Source organism: Amblyomma mixtum, chromosome 4 (assembly GCF_055824585.1).
Source record: "Amblyomma mixtum isolate Tamu chromosome 4, ASM5582458v1, whole genome shotgun sequence".
Classification (NCBI taxonomy): Eukaryota; Metazoa; Arthropoda; class Arachnida; order Ixodida; family Ixodidae; genus Amblyomma; species Amblyomma mixtum.
The window spans coordinates 112608093-112621946 of NC_143015.1; the positions used below are offsets into that span (position 1 = coordinate 112608093).

At 48.1% G+C, this 13854-nt stretch overlaps 1 protein-coding gene across 1 annotated transcript in view; it reads right to left on the bottom strand.

Annotated features, from left to right (window-relative positions):
* The window catches only part of LOC149347906 (uncharacterized), a 109813-nt gene that overhangs the window by 88646 nt on the left and 7313 nt on the right, over nucleotides 1-13854 (bottom strand). The window contains exons 4-6 of the mRNA XM_089587686.1: nucleotides 11552-11648; nucleotides 9849-9950; nucleotides 7654-7803 (exon numbers count right to left, since the gene is read on the bottom strand). Of these exons, the coding sequence (XP_089443812.1) occupies nucleotides 7654-7803; nucleotides 9849-9950; nucleotides 11552-11648 (349 nt within the window). The remainder of the gene's footprint in view (nucleotides 1-7653; nucleotides 7804-9848; nucleotides 9951-11551; nucleotides 11649-13854) is intronic.

Sequence of the window (13854 nt, forward strand, 5' to 3'; positions counted from 1 at the left end):
ATAAATGCACAAAATGAAGAATCAGAAGCGCTCCAGAGAGCTCAGCAGTTTGGCACAATGGCTTTCGCCTTGCAGCCCGTAAGGTGACTTGAGTGCTCTCCCTGAAATTTTGGTATGCGGTGAACGTGTATCCCACTGAGAACAGCGAGCCCTGAGCTGATTGCCGACGCCTCTCGAGGAGAGGGAAGGCTCACCGCGACGAAACACGGCGTCGACGTTGGCCAGCAGCAATGGCCCGAATAATCGCGGATGACGTCACCGTGGCATCAAAGGAAATTTCTAGCGAAGGTGCGGGGAAATGAGCCCACGACTCTCAGACTGGGAGGCTAGCGCGAAACCCACAGGCCATGCGAAAAATGAGTTCCTTCTTGGCGAAGAAAGGAGGACGTAGAATATGCGTTGACTGTTTGGTAATAGGTGGGTGCGTTGACTGCATGCTAATGGGAAGGTGCGTCATTATTAGGAGAAAAAAAATCAAAGCTAAATAAAGATAAAAAAAATGCGCTTGCATTCAAAGCGCCTCTTAGTCTTAAGTGTCCTCAACTGTTTTCCGATATAAGGCGCAAATTCTACACGTGCAAACCTTTATGCTATTATTGCGAAAGTAATACTACTTGGATTGGATTACATTACATTACATTACATTAGATTAGAGTAGATTACATTGGATTGGATTCGATTGGATTTGATGGATTGGATAGCAGTGGATTGGATTGCATTGGATTGCATTGCATTGCATTGGAATGGAATGGATGCGATTGGATTGGATTGGACTGGATTGTATAACCGATGCATCACCACAAGTCTAACCACAAGCACCACCACCAGCTACACTACCAGCTGTACCATGGCGTAGGTACGGATATTGCTTTCGCAATTACCGGGCTTAACCAAGCTCAGCCACAGCGAAATTTTTCTTAAGAGACTAGAGAACAAAAACGGCGAAACCGTGCTAAAACGCAAGTGCGATAATTGTCCGAGCACTTCGAAAACAAAGCTTCCCGGAATGAAACAAATCACTTCACTGATAAGCATAGAGCACACCTATGAGTGTGTTCACGAGCAATTTCACAAAGACAACGCAACCTCCCGGAAGGAAAATGTGCACGTATAGCAATGAATGACAAACACAGAGTTCTCTTTTTGGAAACGTCACACCTCCTTTTGCAACCTGCCTTACTACGTAGAGCGCTCAGGCCTTCACAGTGTTTACCACCGTGAAAGTAAATCGCTGCGAGTGCTATTTGTCAGTGGACGTGCGCTTTTCTTTGCACCCAGGCTCCTAACATTTGTGGTCACCGTTGAAGAATGCACATTAACCTTGCGCGCGTCAGAGCTGAACGCAGCAATCACCAGAGGCAGCGACCTTTTCCTTCCTTTTTCGACCATGATCACTCACCCTGTAGTGTAACGAAGGCGGTGGGAGTGCCTCACTCTTCTGGATCATCCCCACGCGACGCTTGTATTCCAGACGATCCTGTGGGGTTGCTCACCAGCCAGGCTGCACAAGGTGAATCTTAAAGTGAGCCTCCGCAATTTCACTGCGGTATATACAGGGTGCGTCACCTTAGACTTTACACTCAACTCTCAAAAATAGTCTTTTGGTGCGAACGCAACACTACGCGAGCCGCCGAGTCGCCGAGCTGAGGTAAGGCAATACTGCGCATGCGCCAGGAGCAGTGACGTCACACAGCACACAGGTGGCGCGCCGCCCCCGTCGCGGCGCTCGTCACTGTACTGCTCCGCGCTGGCCAGTTGCGCATGCGCAGTAGGGGCGCATAGCTAGCGTGCCGGGGCCGCCGCCCCTGCCGCGCGCTCTTTATCCCCTCTATCTCTCTCTCTCTCTTCGTTGCTTTTTTAAGACGAAACCCTTGAATGGCTCATACTGTCGCGACCAAGACGAGTTAGAAAATTTGTCCGCGTTTCACATTGGTCGAAATGGCCGTGACGGTAATCCACCGAAATATGTGAGGCAGTTTTCCTTTCATCAAATACAATTTTCGACTGGTGTGCACCGGGATATGTGAGACAGTTACTGCGTATATTCCTTTCCTCAAATACAATTTTCCTTTTCTCCATTACGGCCCTTCTTTCTCGTTCTACTTTCACTTCACTTCTTCCCTTCCTGTATGGGGCGATTCAGGTGTCCACCGAGATGGCAGAATTAAAGCGCCATTTCCTTTCCTCAAAAAGCGTTGCGTTCAAAGAGAAACGCATCGCGCCGAACGGGTGGTGGCGTTCCGTGGACTCCCTGGCAGCGCTACAACATGCTGTCGCGTTCCACACCTAAAGGCAAAGGTTAAGCGTCATTAATTGGCAGTTAATTAATGCACCAACGGAATGTGAAGTGAACAATCGAGTAGCAGAATCCAGCTCTCAGGCTTTCGCCTTTCACCACTTTAGCCGCTAAAGTTCCTCGTAAGTTTTTTGCAATACTCCAGGTCTAACCAGAGCTAAACCACTGCGAACTATTTTAGTTTGAACAGCGCTTTCTTCAACATAGCATTGTCAGCGGACCAGTACGTCAGAACTCAGCTGCGACGTACTAACTAGCAGGCTGGTTAAGTAACATTGAATAGTTAACATTTTAACTATTGCTGTTAGGCTACTCAAATTACTTCCACGCGTGTAGCCCGCCGTAAAGGTAATACCCAAATCAGTTTCTGGAATTTCGAAAACGGAGTTACCCTCGGCGCTATGGCCCAACAAACTGTGGCCATTTCGACGTGTTACGTGCACTCGAGAGGTTGCTCTGCCTGCAAGCTTCCTGAAAGCACATGAACTTTGGAGCGATGTAGCTACAATTTGTTGAGTCACAAAGCCGACAGTAACCCCGTTTTCTGAATTCTAAAAAAACGATACGGACATTAATTACGGTGGGCTACACGCCTCTAAGTAATTAAGGAGCCTAACAGTAACAGGCAAAAAGTTAACTATTCAGTATTAGTTAACCAGCCTGCTAGTCAGCACGTGTTACCTGTATTCGGATGTACTACACTGCTGACAATGCTATGCCGAGAAAAGCGCTCTTATCAATCAAAAATCCTTTTTTTTTCAGAATAGTGTGAAATCCTAGTTGAATCACCCTATACATAAACCTTGTCAACGTATACTCATAAAACTCCTGCAACACAATGCACAACTTTGGCTGCTCTTCGCTGCACGGGTGACCCCGTTCAATTTGTCGAGAAGCAGCTCTTAGTCATTCACGCAGATAACGCACAGAGCCGTCTCATCTCGACAGTGCTCAATTCCAACTTATTCCTTCCCGCGTCTGTGCTGAAAGAGCGTGTGAATGAATGAAAAGAAGGCTCAAGAAGGGAAGAATTTGGTATTGTGCTGCCCCAATATTGCATCCGCTGTTACAGCGGTCAGGAGAATGACATTTTCGAAAGTCTTAAAAGTGATGAGGCCAGTAGTTACGGCTGCCTGCAAGCCTCTCAATAAGCCAGGAAGCTGAGAAAACTAGTTGTAAATGATGTTTTGATTATTAGTCAACCAAAATGCCTAGGTTAGCGGGCCAGTCAAGCTGCCAAAGGGCAGGGTTTTTCCCTCAACCTTTTCGCGTAGCTGCCATACATTAAAAATGAAGATATGATTTGACTTCATCCCGCTAGATAGCACGTCGTAGGTGTATTCTGTTGTTCTACACCGCTGATACTGCTATGCCGAAATAAGCGCTTTTCTCCCTCAAACAGACTTTTTAAAAATTGCTGACATTAGTATGTGAAAAACCAAGTATATGCTGGGGTAGGGTTACAGAAATGGCGTCTCACGTCTACTCTTGTAGTGGAAAAGCAATAGCCAATGGCAGCAATTCTTGTTTTTCCTAGCGACACCGATTTCTTCTCACGCTGGCGGTTGTGACCCCGTATCTGTATGAGTAGCCCCAAGAAAACTCGGAGAGAGTCCAAGTATTTGCGACAATGTCGTTGCACAATTCCTAGGAAGTGCATCGAAGACAGATACCAACCTTCCTTGGGTGCCGGAGCTTAAGTCTGGAAAATCCTCATCCCGACTGCGACGAGCCTCCACATCGAAAGCACCGAGAGCTAGCCTGCAGAGACGAAAGTTTACATTAACGCGCACCGGCATCGCACAATAAAATACACGAGCCTCTAGAATTTGGCCTCTCATCGAAATTAAGTTAAACCAACCGTCTCTGGCGGGGCACCTCTGGTGCAAGGAAGACAGAGAAGAACCTGTGAACTTTTACTGGCGCATGTAAGGGATCGGTAGCGTTCGCGGGGGTCATTGGAACGCGGCTGGGGGCACTCAAAGCGGAGCGTCTCCTTTCTTGGAACGCGGCCGCTCGCGGACGCGCCGGGAAGTACGGGTGTCCACCCGCCCCGCGGAACCGATTCGCGCACGTTCTGGCACGAATGTGTATTTGTGTTTGTTTTTATTTTATTTTGTGGTGGAGAGAACGTTCTACTCCGCACATGCTGGCACGACCGTGCGTTTGTTTTTCTGGAAAGGGTGTTACCCTACGATAGTTGGAGGGCTGACCATGCTCTCGATTAGCCAATGATATGAAGAATGTAGAATGATTGGGTGCTACGGAATGTGGGCCGGGCCTTTAGGGCTTTAAAACTGGGCCCCGGAGCCGGAAGCGGGGTTCTGCGCTAAGGTGAGATGCTACGCATCTTCGGCTACGCCGAGTAGGGGCCTCCCCTAGTATTAGCCAGTTCCGCCTTTTTGTTGTTTTGCATCTTTTTGCTGTTTAATTTGTCTCGAGTGCCTGAACTTCTATCTATTGTAAATTACTGTACATAAACTGTACATAAGTTTTCCCTTTATCCCTACGTCTGAAATCATCACAAGACCGTCTCTGACGGGGCACCCCTGGTGCAGAGGTCAAGCTTCAGTCTTCGAGTTGAAACCAACCGTCTCTGGCGGGGCACCCCTGGTGCGAGGAAGACAGAAAACCTGAACTTTACTCTTGGCTATTCGTGGTGCCGACTACACATTCCTCCTTCCTCATTCCATTATTGCTGCGCAAATTGATGGTATTAATGGCAACTTAAAATGGAATGCTAATGAGTTTATTTCTATCATCACGAAATGCATATTCTCAGAATCGTATCAACATGGTGTACTACTGAACTGCAGGACTGCTGTGGTCATACCAGTACTTAAAGCCGGAGGTAAACTGAATCCATCTATCCATTTACCCGTATTTTTCAGATCAGTTGCATGTGAAGTAATGTTACATATATTTGCTCATCTTGTTGAAAGTTTTTTCTTTAGTGATATCGAACAACTTCACTTACGACTAGCATTTCTATTTGGACTCCGCTTTTTCTTCTTAGTGCGTATTTCTCGACTTTGCTACAGGATTCGATAAAGTTTACAACTCACTGCTATTACATAAACTAAGTGCGCTGAACACTGACCCTGCAGTTCAGAACTGGATGCGTGGATTTCCTTCTTCTAGTGTTGAATTTGTCAGCATTAATGACGCTGATTCCTCTACTGTACCACTTGGTTCTGGTTTCACGGATAAGTACACGGCCGCTTTACCGTTTATCTTCTATGCTGCTGTGAATTGCTAATCCCCTCGGCAATTCTGCAAAGTATTCTGTACCCTGAGAATAAAATAAATAAATATCTCTTGCCAAGAAACATGCCCGAAAGAGGGGTAGGGGGAATGAAAAAGAGAAGAGGGCAATAAGTAAGTCCCCCCCCCCCCGCAAGATTAAAAACACGGGGCCTATGTCCCCACCTAGCTGAGCGCGATTAGTCAAAGCCCTCAGCTAAAGCGCAAAAATATGACACGACGCTTGCGTGAAGGTCGACACGAGGCACAACCAAAGAATCATTGCGGAGAGACATTCATGTACTGCACAAGGATATACACGACGGGCACTATGGTGTGAAACAGGTGCGCAGTATATGGACGGTAACACCGATCACCTACATGGCTTGGCAGTTTTCCAATTCTGCCAACTCACATGATACTACATGTGATCCATGGAACTCCTCCACTCTCTAAACTACAGAACAATAGAATCAATATTGTTACGCGGCGGCCAGCCGAAGAATGAGACGTGGTGAACCATGGCTATGAGATGATTTTAATGGCCGCTGGCCTAGCGCGGGCGCTCCGTCCCGCGCCACTGCCAGCTCCGTCTTCGTCACACTACCCGGGGCCTCCGAGCGATCGTCCCGATCGGTGACGAACAGACGGCGAAATGGCGATGGTCTTGAGTGAAGGATCGAACAATATGTAGAAGATGCTGCAGTGCTGGCCGCCACGATGAGAAAGATAAGAGAATGAGTCCCGGTCCACGAAGCATCCGGGCCGTAGGGTGCCAGGAGCTGACAGCCGAGGTCTCTGGACGCACCGAACGGCAGAGGCAGGGGGACGGTGTCTTCACGTTTGGGTCAGTGGGGTCTTGGGTCGGTGGGGTCTTGGGTCCGTCGGGTCTTGGGTCCGTCGGGTCTTGGGTCGTCGTGTAGTGTGGTCCGGGCGGGGTACGGGGCTGGGGTGAGCGTCGAGGTCGGTTCAGGTCGGGCGGGCTGGGGCACGGCCGCGCGGCGCTGACCAGGTACTCACAGCCGACGTCCACGGCAGGCCCAGGACGCCGAAGCTTCGTGACCAGGATGGCGATGAAGGGACCCCAGCACCTCACACCAAATGTTACGCGGCGGCCAGCCGAAGAATGAGACGTGGTGAACCATGGCTATGAGATGATTTTAATGGCCGCTGGCCTAGCGCGGGCGCTCCGTCCCGCGCCACTGCCAGCTTCGTCTTCGTCACAATATCTATAACCAAAGCCATTCGCAATATTCAGCGCAGACTATACTGGACCCCCATTTACATGATATATTAATGGAATCCCATAAACGCAACAACACTACAATCACCTTGCGTCTGATACCTGGTCTTCACGGGACCCAGGAAAATGAGCGGAAGAACAGCAAATATCTGAACGCTACCAGATCATCGTGGAAAACCGCACGATCTTACTACCCCGACCGAAAGAACAATTACACATCCTTCGCTGAGTACTGACACTATCCTTCCTCATTCCATTGTTGCTGTGCAACTTGGGATGGTTTAGTTTAGTTTAGTTGATGGGGTTTAACGTCCCGAAGCGACTCGGGCTATGAAGGACGCCGTAGTGAAGGGCTCCGGAAATTCCGACCCCTGGGTTTCTTTAACGTGCACTGACATCGCACAGCCCACGGTCCTCTAGAATTTCGCCTCCATCGAAATTCTACCATCCTGGCCGGGTCGAACCAGCGTGTTTCGGGTCAGCAGCCGTATGATACAGCTCTCTGTTCAAACCGTCCGGAGATCATGGTAGATACAGAACACATTCTGTGGTCCACTGACGCTTTAAATTCCCTCTCGTTTTCCTAAACTCTCCCCCTTCCTCCAGGAGAGCTTCGCGTCGCTCGCACTGGACAGATGAAAGACGGGCCTTAGCGAAGCAATCTGTCTTCTTGACCGCGACTTAGAGCTCGGCTGGAATAAATGCATTTTCCTTCTCAGATTCTAATAAAAGGTGAATATGGGAAGATGGTTTACTGCCTCTGAGGGATATTCGGGAGCCCCATCGCTGATGAGCACATGCCTTTACGAAAAGGCCCACGGCACAGTTCCCGTCGCGCATTATCCTCCGGTAAACGGCAGCTCCCACTCACCAAATGCCGCTTGTAGGCCTGAACTGGAAGGATGCCTGCTGTATGGCACGCGACGCTTGCATTCCAGACGACCCGGGCGGCTCCAGACTCCCCGCTCCGCCGAAGGCGTGTTCCATCGACGGAGTGTAGCGGTGGGTGCCGCCGGCGGACCTGCATCGTCGCGTCGCAAGAGAGCTTGGTTAGAAGAAACGCTACCGAGGAGAACGAAGGAAAACGAAGTCTGCTACGCCTATCCTTCTTTCTATCGCTCCCTCCCCCCATCCCCCCCCCCCCTTTATTTCCTTCTCCCGGTCCCCTCTCTGTCTCCCTGTTCTTTTTTATTCCCTCTAGCTGCAGCTCAGGCTCTCCAGGATTCGATGTCAGATGCGACGGCCAGCAACATCTGTTCCTTCCATTTTTATTTTTTTATCACCAATAAATAGCCGCTAACAACAACAACACTGGCCAAGTCAGAAAGTTCACGAAAACACGCTTAGGGCTTATAATGTCCTTGGTTGCTGGTGTAATCGGCCTGGATATAAGCGCTGCCAGGATTGACATGCATAGCCAGACGGCCAGACTAGGGAGCTCTCTCTCAAAGTCGTCAGCGTGCGTTAGAACGATTACTAGAACCGAGGTTTTTACAGTTGAGACGCCGCTTGCTCTTTAAGTGCGCGAAAAGCAGCTCTAACCTTTGATTCCCCAAACCATGATTTTTTGAAATTTAAAACGTCCATTACCGCCAAACTAACTGACGTAGGACAGTCAAAGTTGTGTCAAATGATTTGTCTTCTTGCGCTGTATAGAGTGACTATGAAGGAATAACATGTCGTAACTCAATCGGTTATAACGAATGCACCGGATATAACGAAGTTGTACGTCGTAACTCAAAACTTGTTATAACGAACACGCCAGATATAACGAATGTGTAGTATGTCGTAACTCGAAATCGGTTATAGGGAACAAAACAAGCAAATGCACACAGTGAAGAATCGGAAGCGTGGCGGAGAGCTCAGCAGGATGGCCCAAAGGCTTTCGCCTTGCTGCATGTAAGGTGACCTAAGTGCTCTCCCTAAAATTTAGTATGCGGTGAACTTGCCTCCCACTGGGAACTGCGAGCCTTGGGCTGGTGGCCGACGCCTCTCAAGGCCAGGAAGGCTCATCGCGACGAAACATGGCTCCGGCATTCGCCAGCAGCAGTGGCCCCAAAAATTTCATATGACGTCACCATGGCATCAAAGGAAATAAAATTTCTTACGAAGGTGCGGGGAAATGAGCCCGAGACTATCAGATTGGGAGGCTAGCGCGCAACCCACAGGCCATGCAAAAAAAAAAAAAAGAGTTTCTTCTTGGCGAAGAAAGGTGGACTAAGAATATGCGTTGCCTAACGACTGTATGGCAATGCGTCATTATTAGGAGAAAAAATTCAAAGCTAAATAAAAATGAAAACAAAAAAATGCCCTTGCATTCAAAGCGCCTAAGTAAGTAGTCTTAAGTGCCCTCACGTAATTGTTATCCGATAAAAGGCGGAATTTTACACATGCAAACATTTATCATATACCCTTAAGAGACTATAGAACAAAAACTGCGAAACCGTGCAAAAACACAAGTGCAATAGTCGTCCAAGTAGAAAGGAAACAAAGCGCAGCGGAACGAACAATTAACTACACTAATAAGCATACAGCACACCTACGAGTGTGTTACCGATGATGATGAAATAACTTTATTTGCACCCGTCAAGGAATCAGAGGGCGAAAAAGACTTCAGTCTTGACCGCCGTCATCTTCCTCCCCTTTCAGCAGGCTGGGATCCCTTGTGATTCAGCGGTGTCCAGGGCCGAACAATTTCACAAATACAAGACAACCACCCGAAAGGGAAATATGCACGATAGCATGAATGACAAACACAGTGTACTCTCTTTGGAAACGTCACACCTCCTCTCGCAATCTGCCTTACTCGTCCACTCGGGCCATGAGAGTGTTTACCAACGTTGCCCGCGATTCTCAGTTGGTCGCATGATGTAATACGAATCATTACGCCTGCCATGTTTCAGTGCACGTGCGATTATTGCACCCAGACTTCTAACAAGGGTGGTCACCGTTGAAAAGATTGAACATGGACTCAAGCGCTTCAGAGCTGAACGCCGAACGCGGCAACCACCAGAGGCCTGCCACCAGAGGTCGCGGCAGTTTCCTCCTCAGTCGACGATCACTCACCAAGTAGTGTAACGAAGGCGGTGGGAGTGCCTCACTCTTCTGGATCATCCGCACGCGACGCTTGTATTCCACACGGTCGTGTGGGCTTGCAGACCAGCCAGACTGCACAAGGTGAATCTAAAAGTGAGCCTCCGCAATTTCGCTGCTTTACATACAGTGCGTGTCACCTTAGATTTGGCCCAATTCTTTAAAGTAGGTTTTTTGAATCATAACAGCGCTTTTTCCGGCATAGCATTTTGAGCGGTGTAGTACGTCAGAATTAAGCTGAGACGTGCTATCTAGCAGGCTGGTTAAGTAACATTGAATATTTTAACAATTACTGTTAGGTTCCTCAATTACTGTCCGGTGTGTAGCGCCCACCGTAGGTAATATCCAAATCAGTTCCTAGAATTTCGAAAACGCGGTTACCCTCGGCGCTGTGGCCCAACAAACTGTGGCCATTTCGACGAGTTACGTGCACTGGAGAAGTTGCTCTGCCTGCAAGCTTCCTGAAAGCACATGCACTTTGTGACGATGTCGTTAAAGTTTGTTGAGCCACTGCGCCGACGTTCACCGCGTTTTCGAAATTCTAAAACCTGATATGGACATTAATTAAAGTGGGCTACATACACGCCTCTCAGTAATTATGGAGCCTAACAGTAACAGTCAAAAAGTTAACTATTCAGTATTAGCTAACCAGCCTACTAGTTAGCACGTCTCAGCTGTGTTCTAATGTACTGCACTGGCGACATTGCTATGCCGAGAAAATCGCTCTTCTAAATCCAAAATCCTATTTTTTAATAATTGTGTAAAATCCTAGTTGAAACACCCTATATATAAACATCGTCAGCGTATACTCATAAAACTCCTCCAACACCATGAAGAACTTCGGCTGCTCTTCGCTGCACGGGGGACCCCGTAAAGTTTCGATTTGTCGAGAAGCAGCTCTTGGTAATTCACGCAGATAACGCACAGAGCCGTCTCATCCCGACAGTGCTGAATTACAACCTAATCCTTCCCGCGTCCGTGCTGAAAAGAGCGTGTGAATGAATAAAAAGAAGCCTCAAGATGGAAAGGATTTGGTATTGTGGGGCCCAAAAATTGCTTGCGCTGTTACAGCGGTGAGGGGAATGACATTTTCGAAATTCTCAAAAGTGATCACGCCAGAGTTAGGTCTGGCTACAAACCTCTCAATAAACCAGGAAGCTGGGAAAACTAGTTGATGTTTTCGTTATCAGTAAAACAAAATGACTAGGTTAGCGGGCAGTCACGCTGTTAAATGGCAGGGTTTTTCCCGAAACCCTTTCACGTACCTGCCATAGATGAAAATAAAGATTTGATTTGATTTGATTGAGTTCATCCCGCTAGCTGGCACGTCTTAGCTGTATTCTGTTGTCCTACACCGCTGATACTGCTATGTCGCAATAAGGGTTTTCTCACTCAAAAAGACTTTTTAAAAAATTGCTGGCATTACTTTGAATAACATCCAGTATAAGCTGGTGGCGGGTTATGGAAATGGAGTGTCACGTCTACTCTTGTTGTGGAAAAGCAATAGCCAGTGGCAGCAGTTATTGTTTTTCCAAACGACCCCGATTTCTCCTCATGCTGACGGTTGTGTCCCCGTATCTATGTGAGTAGCCCTAAGGAGTCTCCGAGAGTCTGCAAAGTGTTCACAACAACGGCGTTCACGATTCTCAGGAAGTGCATCGAAGACAGGCACCGACCTTTATTGGCTGCCGGAGCTCAAGTCTGGAAAATCCTCGTCTGGGCTGCGACGACCGATTTCGGCGAACCTCCACATCGAGAGCACCGAGAGCTAGCCTGCAAATACGAAGGTTTATGGGGGTTTAACGTCCCAAAGGAACTCAGCCTATGAGGGACGCAGTAGTGAAGCGTTCCGGAAAGTTAGACCACCTAGGGTTCTTTAACGTGCACTAGCTGACATCGCACAATAAGATACACGAGCCACTAGAATTTTACCTCTAATCGAAATTCGACCGCCACGGCGAGAATCGAACTGGGGTCTTTCGGGTCAGCAGCCAAGCGCCACAACCACTGAGCAACCGCGGCGGCCTTGTGTAAGCTAACCCCAATTTAATCGAGAAGACGCAACAACAGTAGTGGTTACCCCATCATCATTAATTCGTTACTGAAAAGGACCATGAAATGATATTGTAGCGAAAGCTACACTGGGCACAAACTTGCGATTTCGCTGTGGAGGTGCTCCGAGGAGGCACAGAGACCGACCTTGAGCCGTTGCCTAGCAACCGCCGCAGCTGCGGACGCCGCGCGCTCGCCGCGCCATCTGGCATGACGTCACACTGCCTGCCTCGTCGTTGCGCTCGACTCCGCTCGCTTCGCCAGCTGTGTCGCATGCCCGCTTTCGGTGCGTGTAGCCTGGCATAGCCGAGCTAAGCCACTGTTTATCAGGTGCGGTTAAGAAAAGCACACGAACGATGGATATTCCATTCCTCATTACTGCAGCGCTAAAAACGTTAAAGCCGTAGCTTCAATTAGCGCCGAAAATATCGGCTATTAAAAATGATGCTCCTCCTCTCCTACATCAACTCATACAGGCGGGACTGCCAGGGACCCCGCCACTCCTTATCCCGCCCACGTCAATTCGGCACGCCCAATGAGAGGTCTCTAATGACTGCCCATTCACGTCACCGGAGTGAGGGTAGTTTACAACCCGCGGGGAGATGTCTCACTAGTCTTTGCGCGCAGCAATCGTTAAAAAGGTGTTCTTTTTGAAAATGTCCAGTACATGCATAGTTTTCAAATTTGAGTACTAAGAAGGACAACAGATCTATTGCATTAGAGAATGACCATCAAAATCATTTCAGGCTCCTTTTAACAAAAACTTATTAAAAAGAATACTTGGCTATTCGTGGTGCACACTACACATACACACGGTGTGCTCTTGCTACTAAACAAACTCCAAATTGTTACGTCTGTTTTTGAGCAGTGGTCTTCTTCAGGCTTTTCAGGTGGCACTCAAGATCAAGCACCTGGGGTTCTTCAACTTGCACTCAGATCCTAAAGCACGCGCCCGCTTTGGCATTCCGCCTCCACAAGAATGCGCAGGATTCGATCCCGCAACCTCGGGCTTCATCTTACTGATGATGATCGTTAGCAATGGCTAAATCTGCTATCGACATCGAGCTCACCGTTTTGTTCGCGGTATTTCAATGAAACCGAAATAGAAAAATGACTGTGCGCGGAGATTTTTGGAGAATCCTCGGAACTACGACGTGCTTCATAGCCCGCAGTGAACACGAATCACAATCTCGCTCCACGAAGCGGAAAGAACAATGATCACCCTTAGGTAGAGACAACAAACTTTTGGTTGCACGGTTTGATAAGGAGCTCGTCCTGCCACAAAATGTTCAGGTCTCATAGTTTGCTACAAGTTCACTGTCGGTTTTAGGCATCGTCAAAAAGAAAGCCGGCAGGGAGGTGACAGCTTTCGCCGAGCTCAGCGCAAAAAGAAGCGGAATCCGAATTTTGCAATGCTTTTAGCGGCTATGTCCTGACCTACTGTTAGTCGTGAATGTTTGTCTGTTGGTCCGTCCACACCTAAGAAATATCGAGAAAATAAAACAGCCCCCGTTAGCGTTTGCCTTGGAAGTGTCAGCCAGCCAGTGCCTCTAACCACCCGCCTCTCTGCACAAGGCTTCCAATAATTGATTCCAGTTTGTCACAATGTAAAGAGTGCATTAAAAGAAAACAGGACGAACAGGAGAGCTTATTGCGTCCTGCCTTACAGTTTACATGATGTTTCTATGATATAAACCACCAACTTTCCCTACGATATGTGGTATCGAACTGGTATTTCTACTTACCAATCTACCTGGGGTTCAGCGGACGTTGTACATTTCATTGTAAAGCTCATTTACGCGTCCTACAATACATCTTTTGGAGAAAGGAAAGAATCTTCTCAAAGCTGAAGAAAGTAGATGTTTTGCGCATATTCTCTATCAGATGGAACTGAAGTGTTTAGGGTTTGTTTAGAACTTCACCTCCA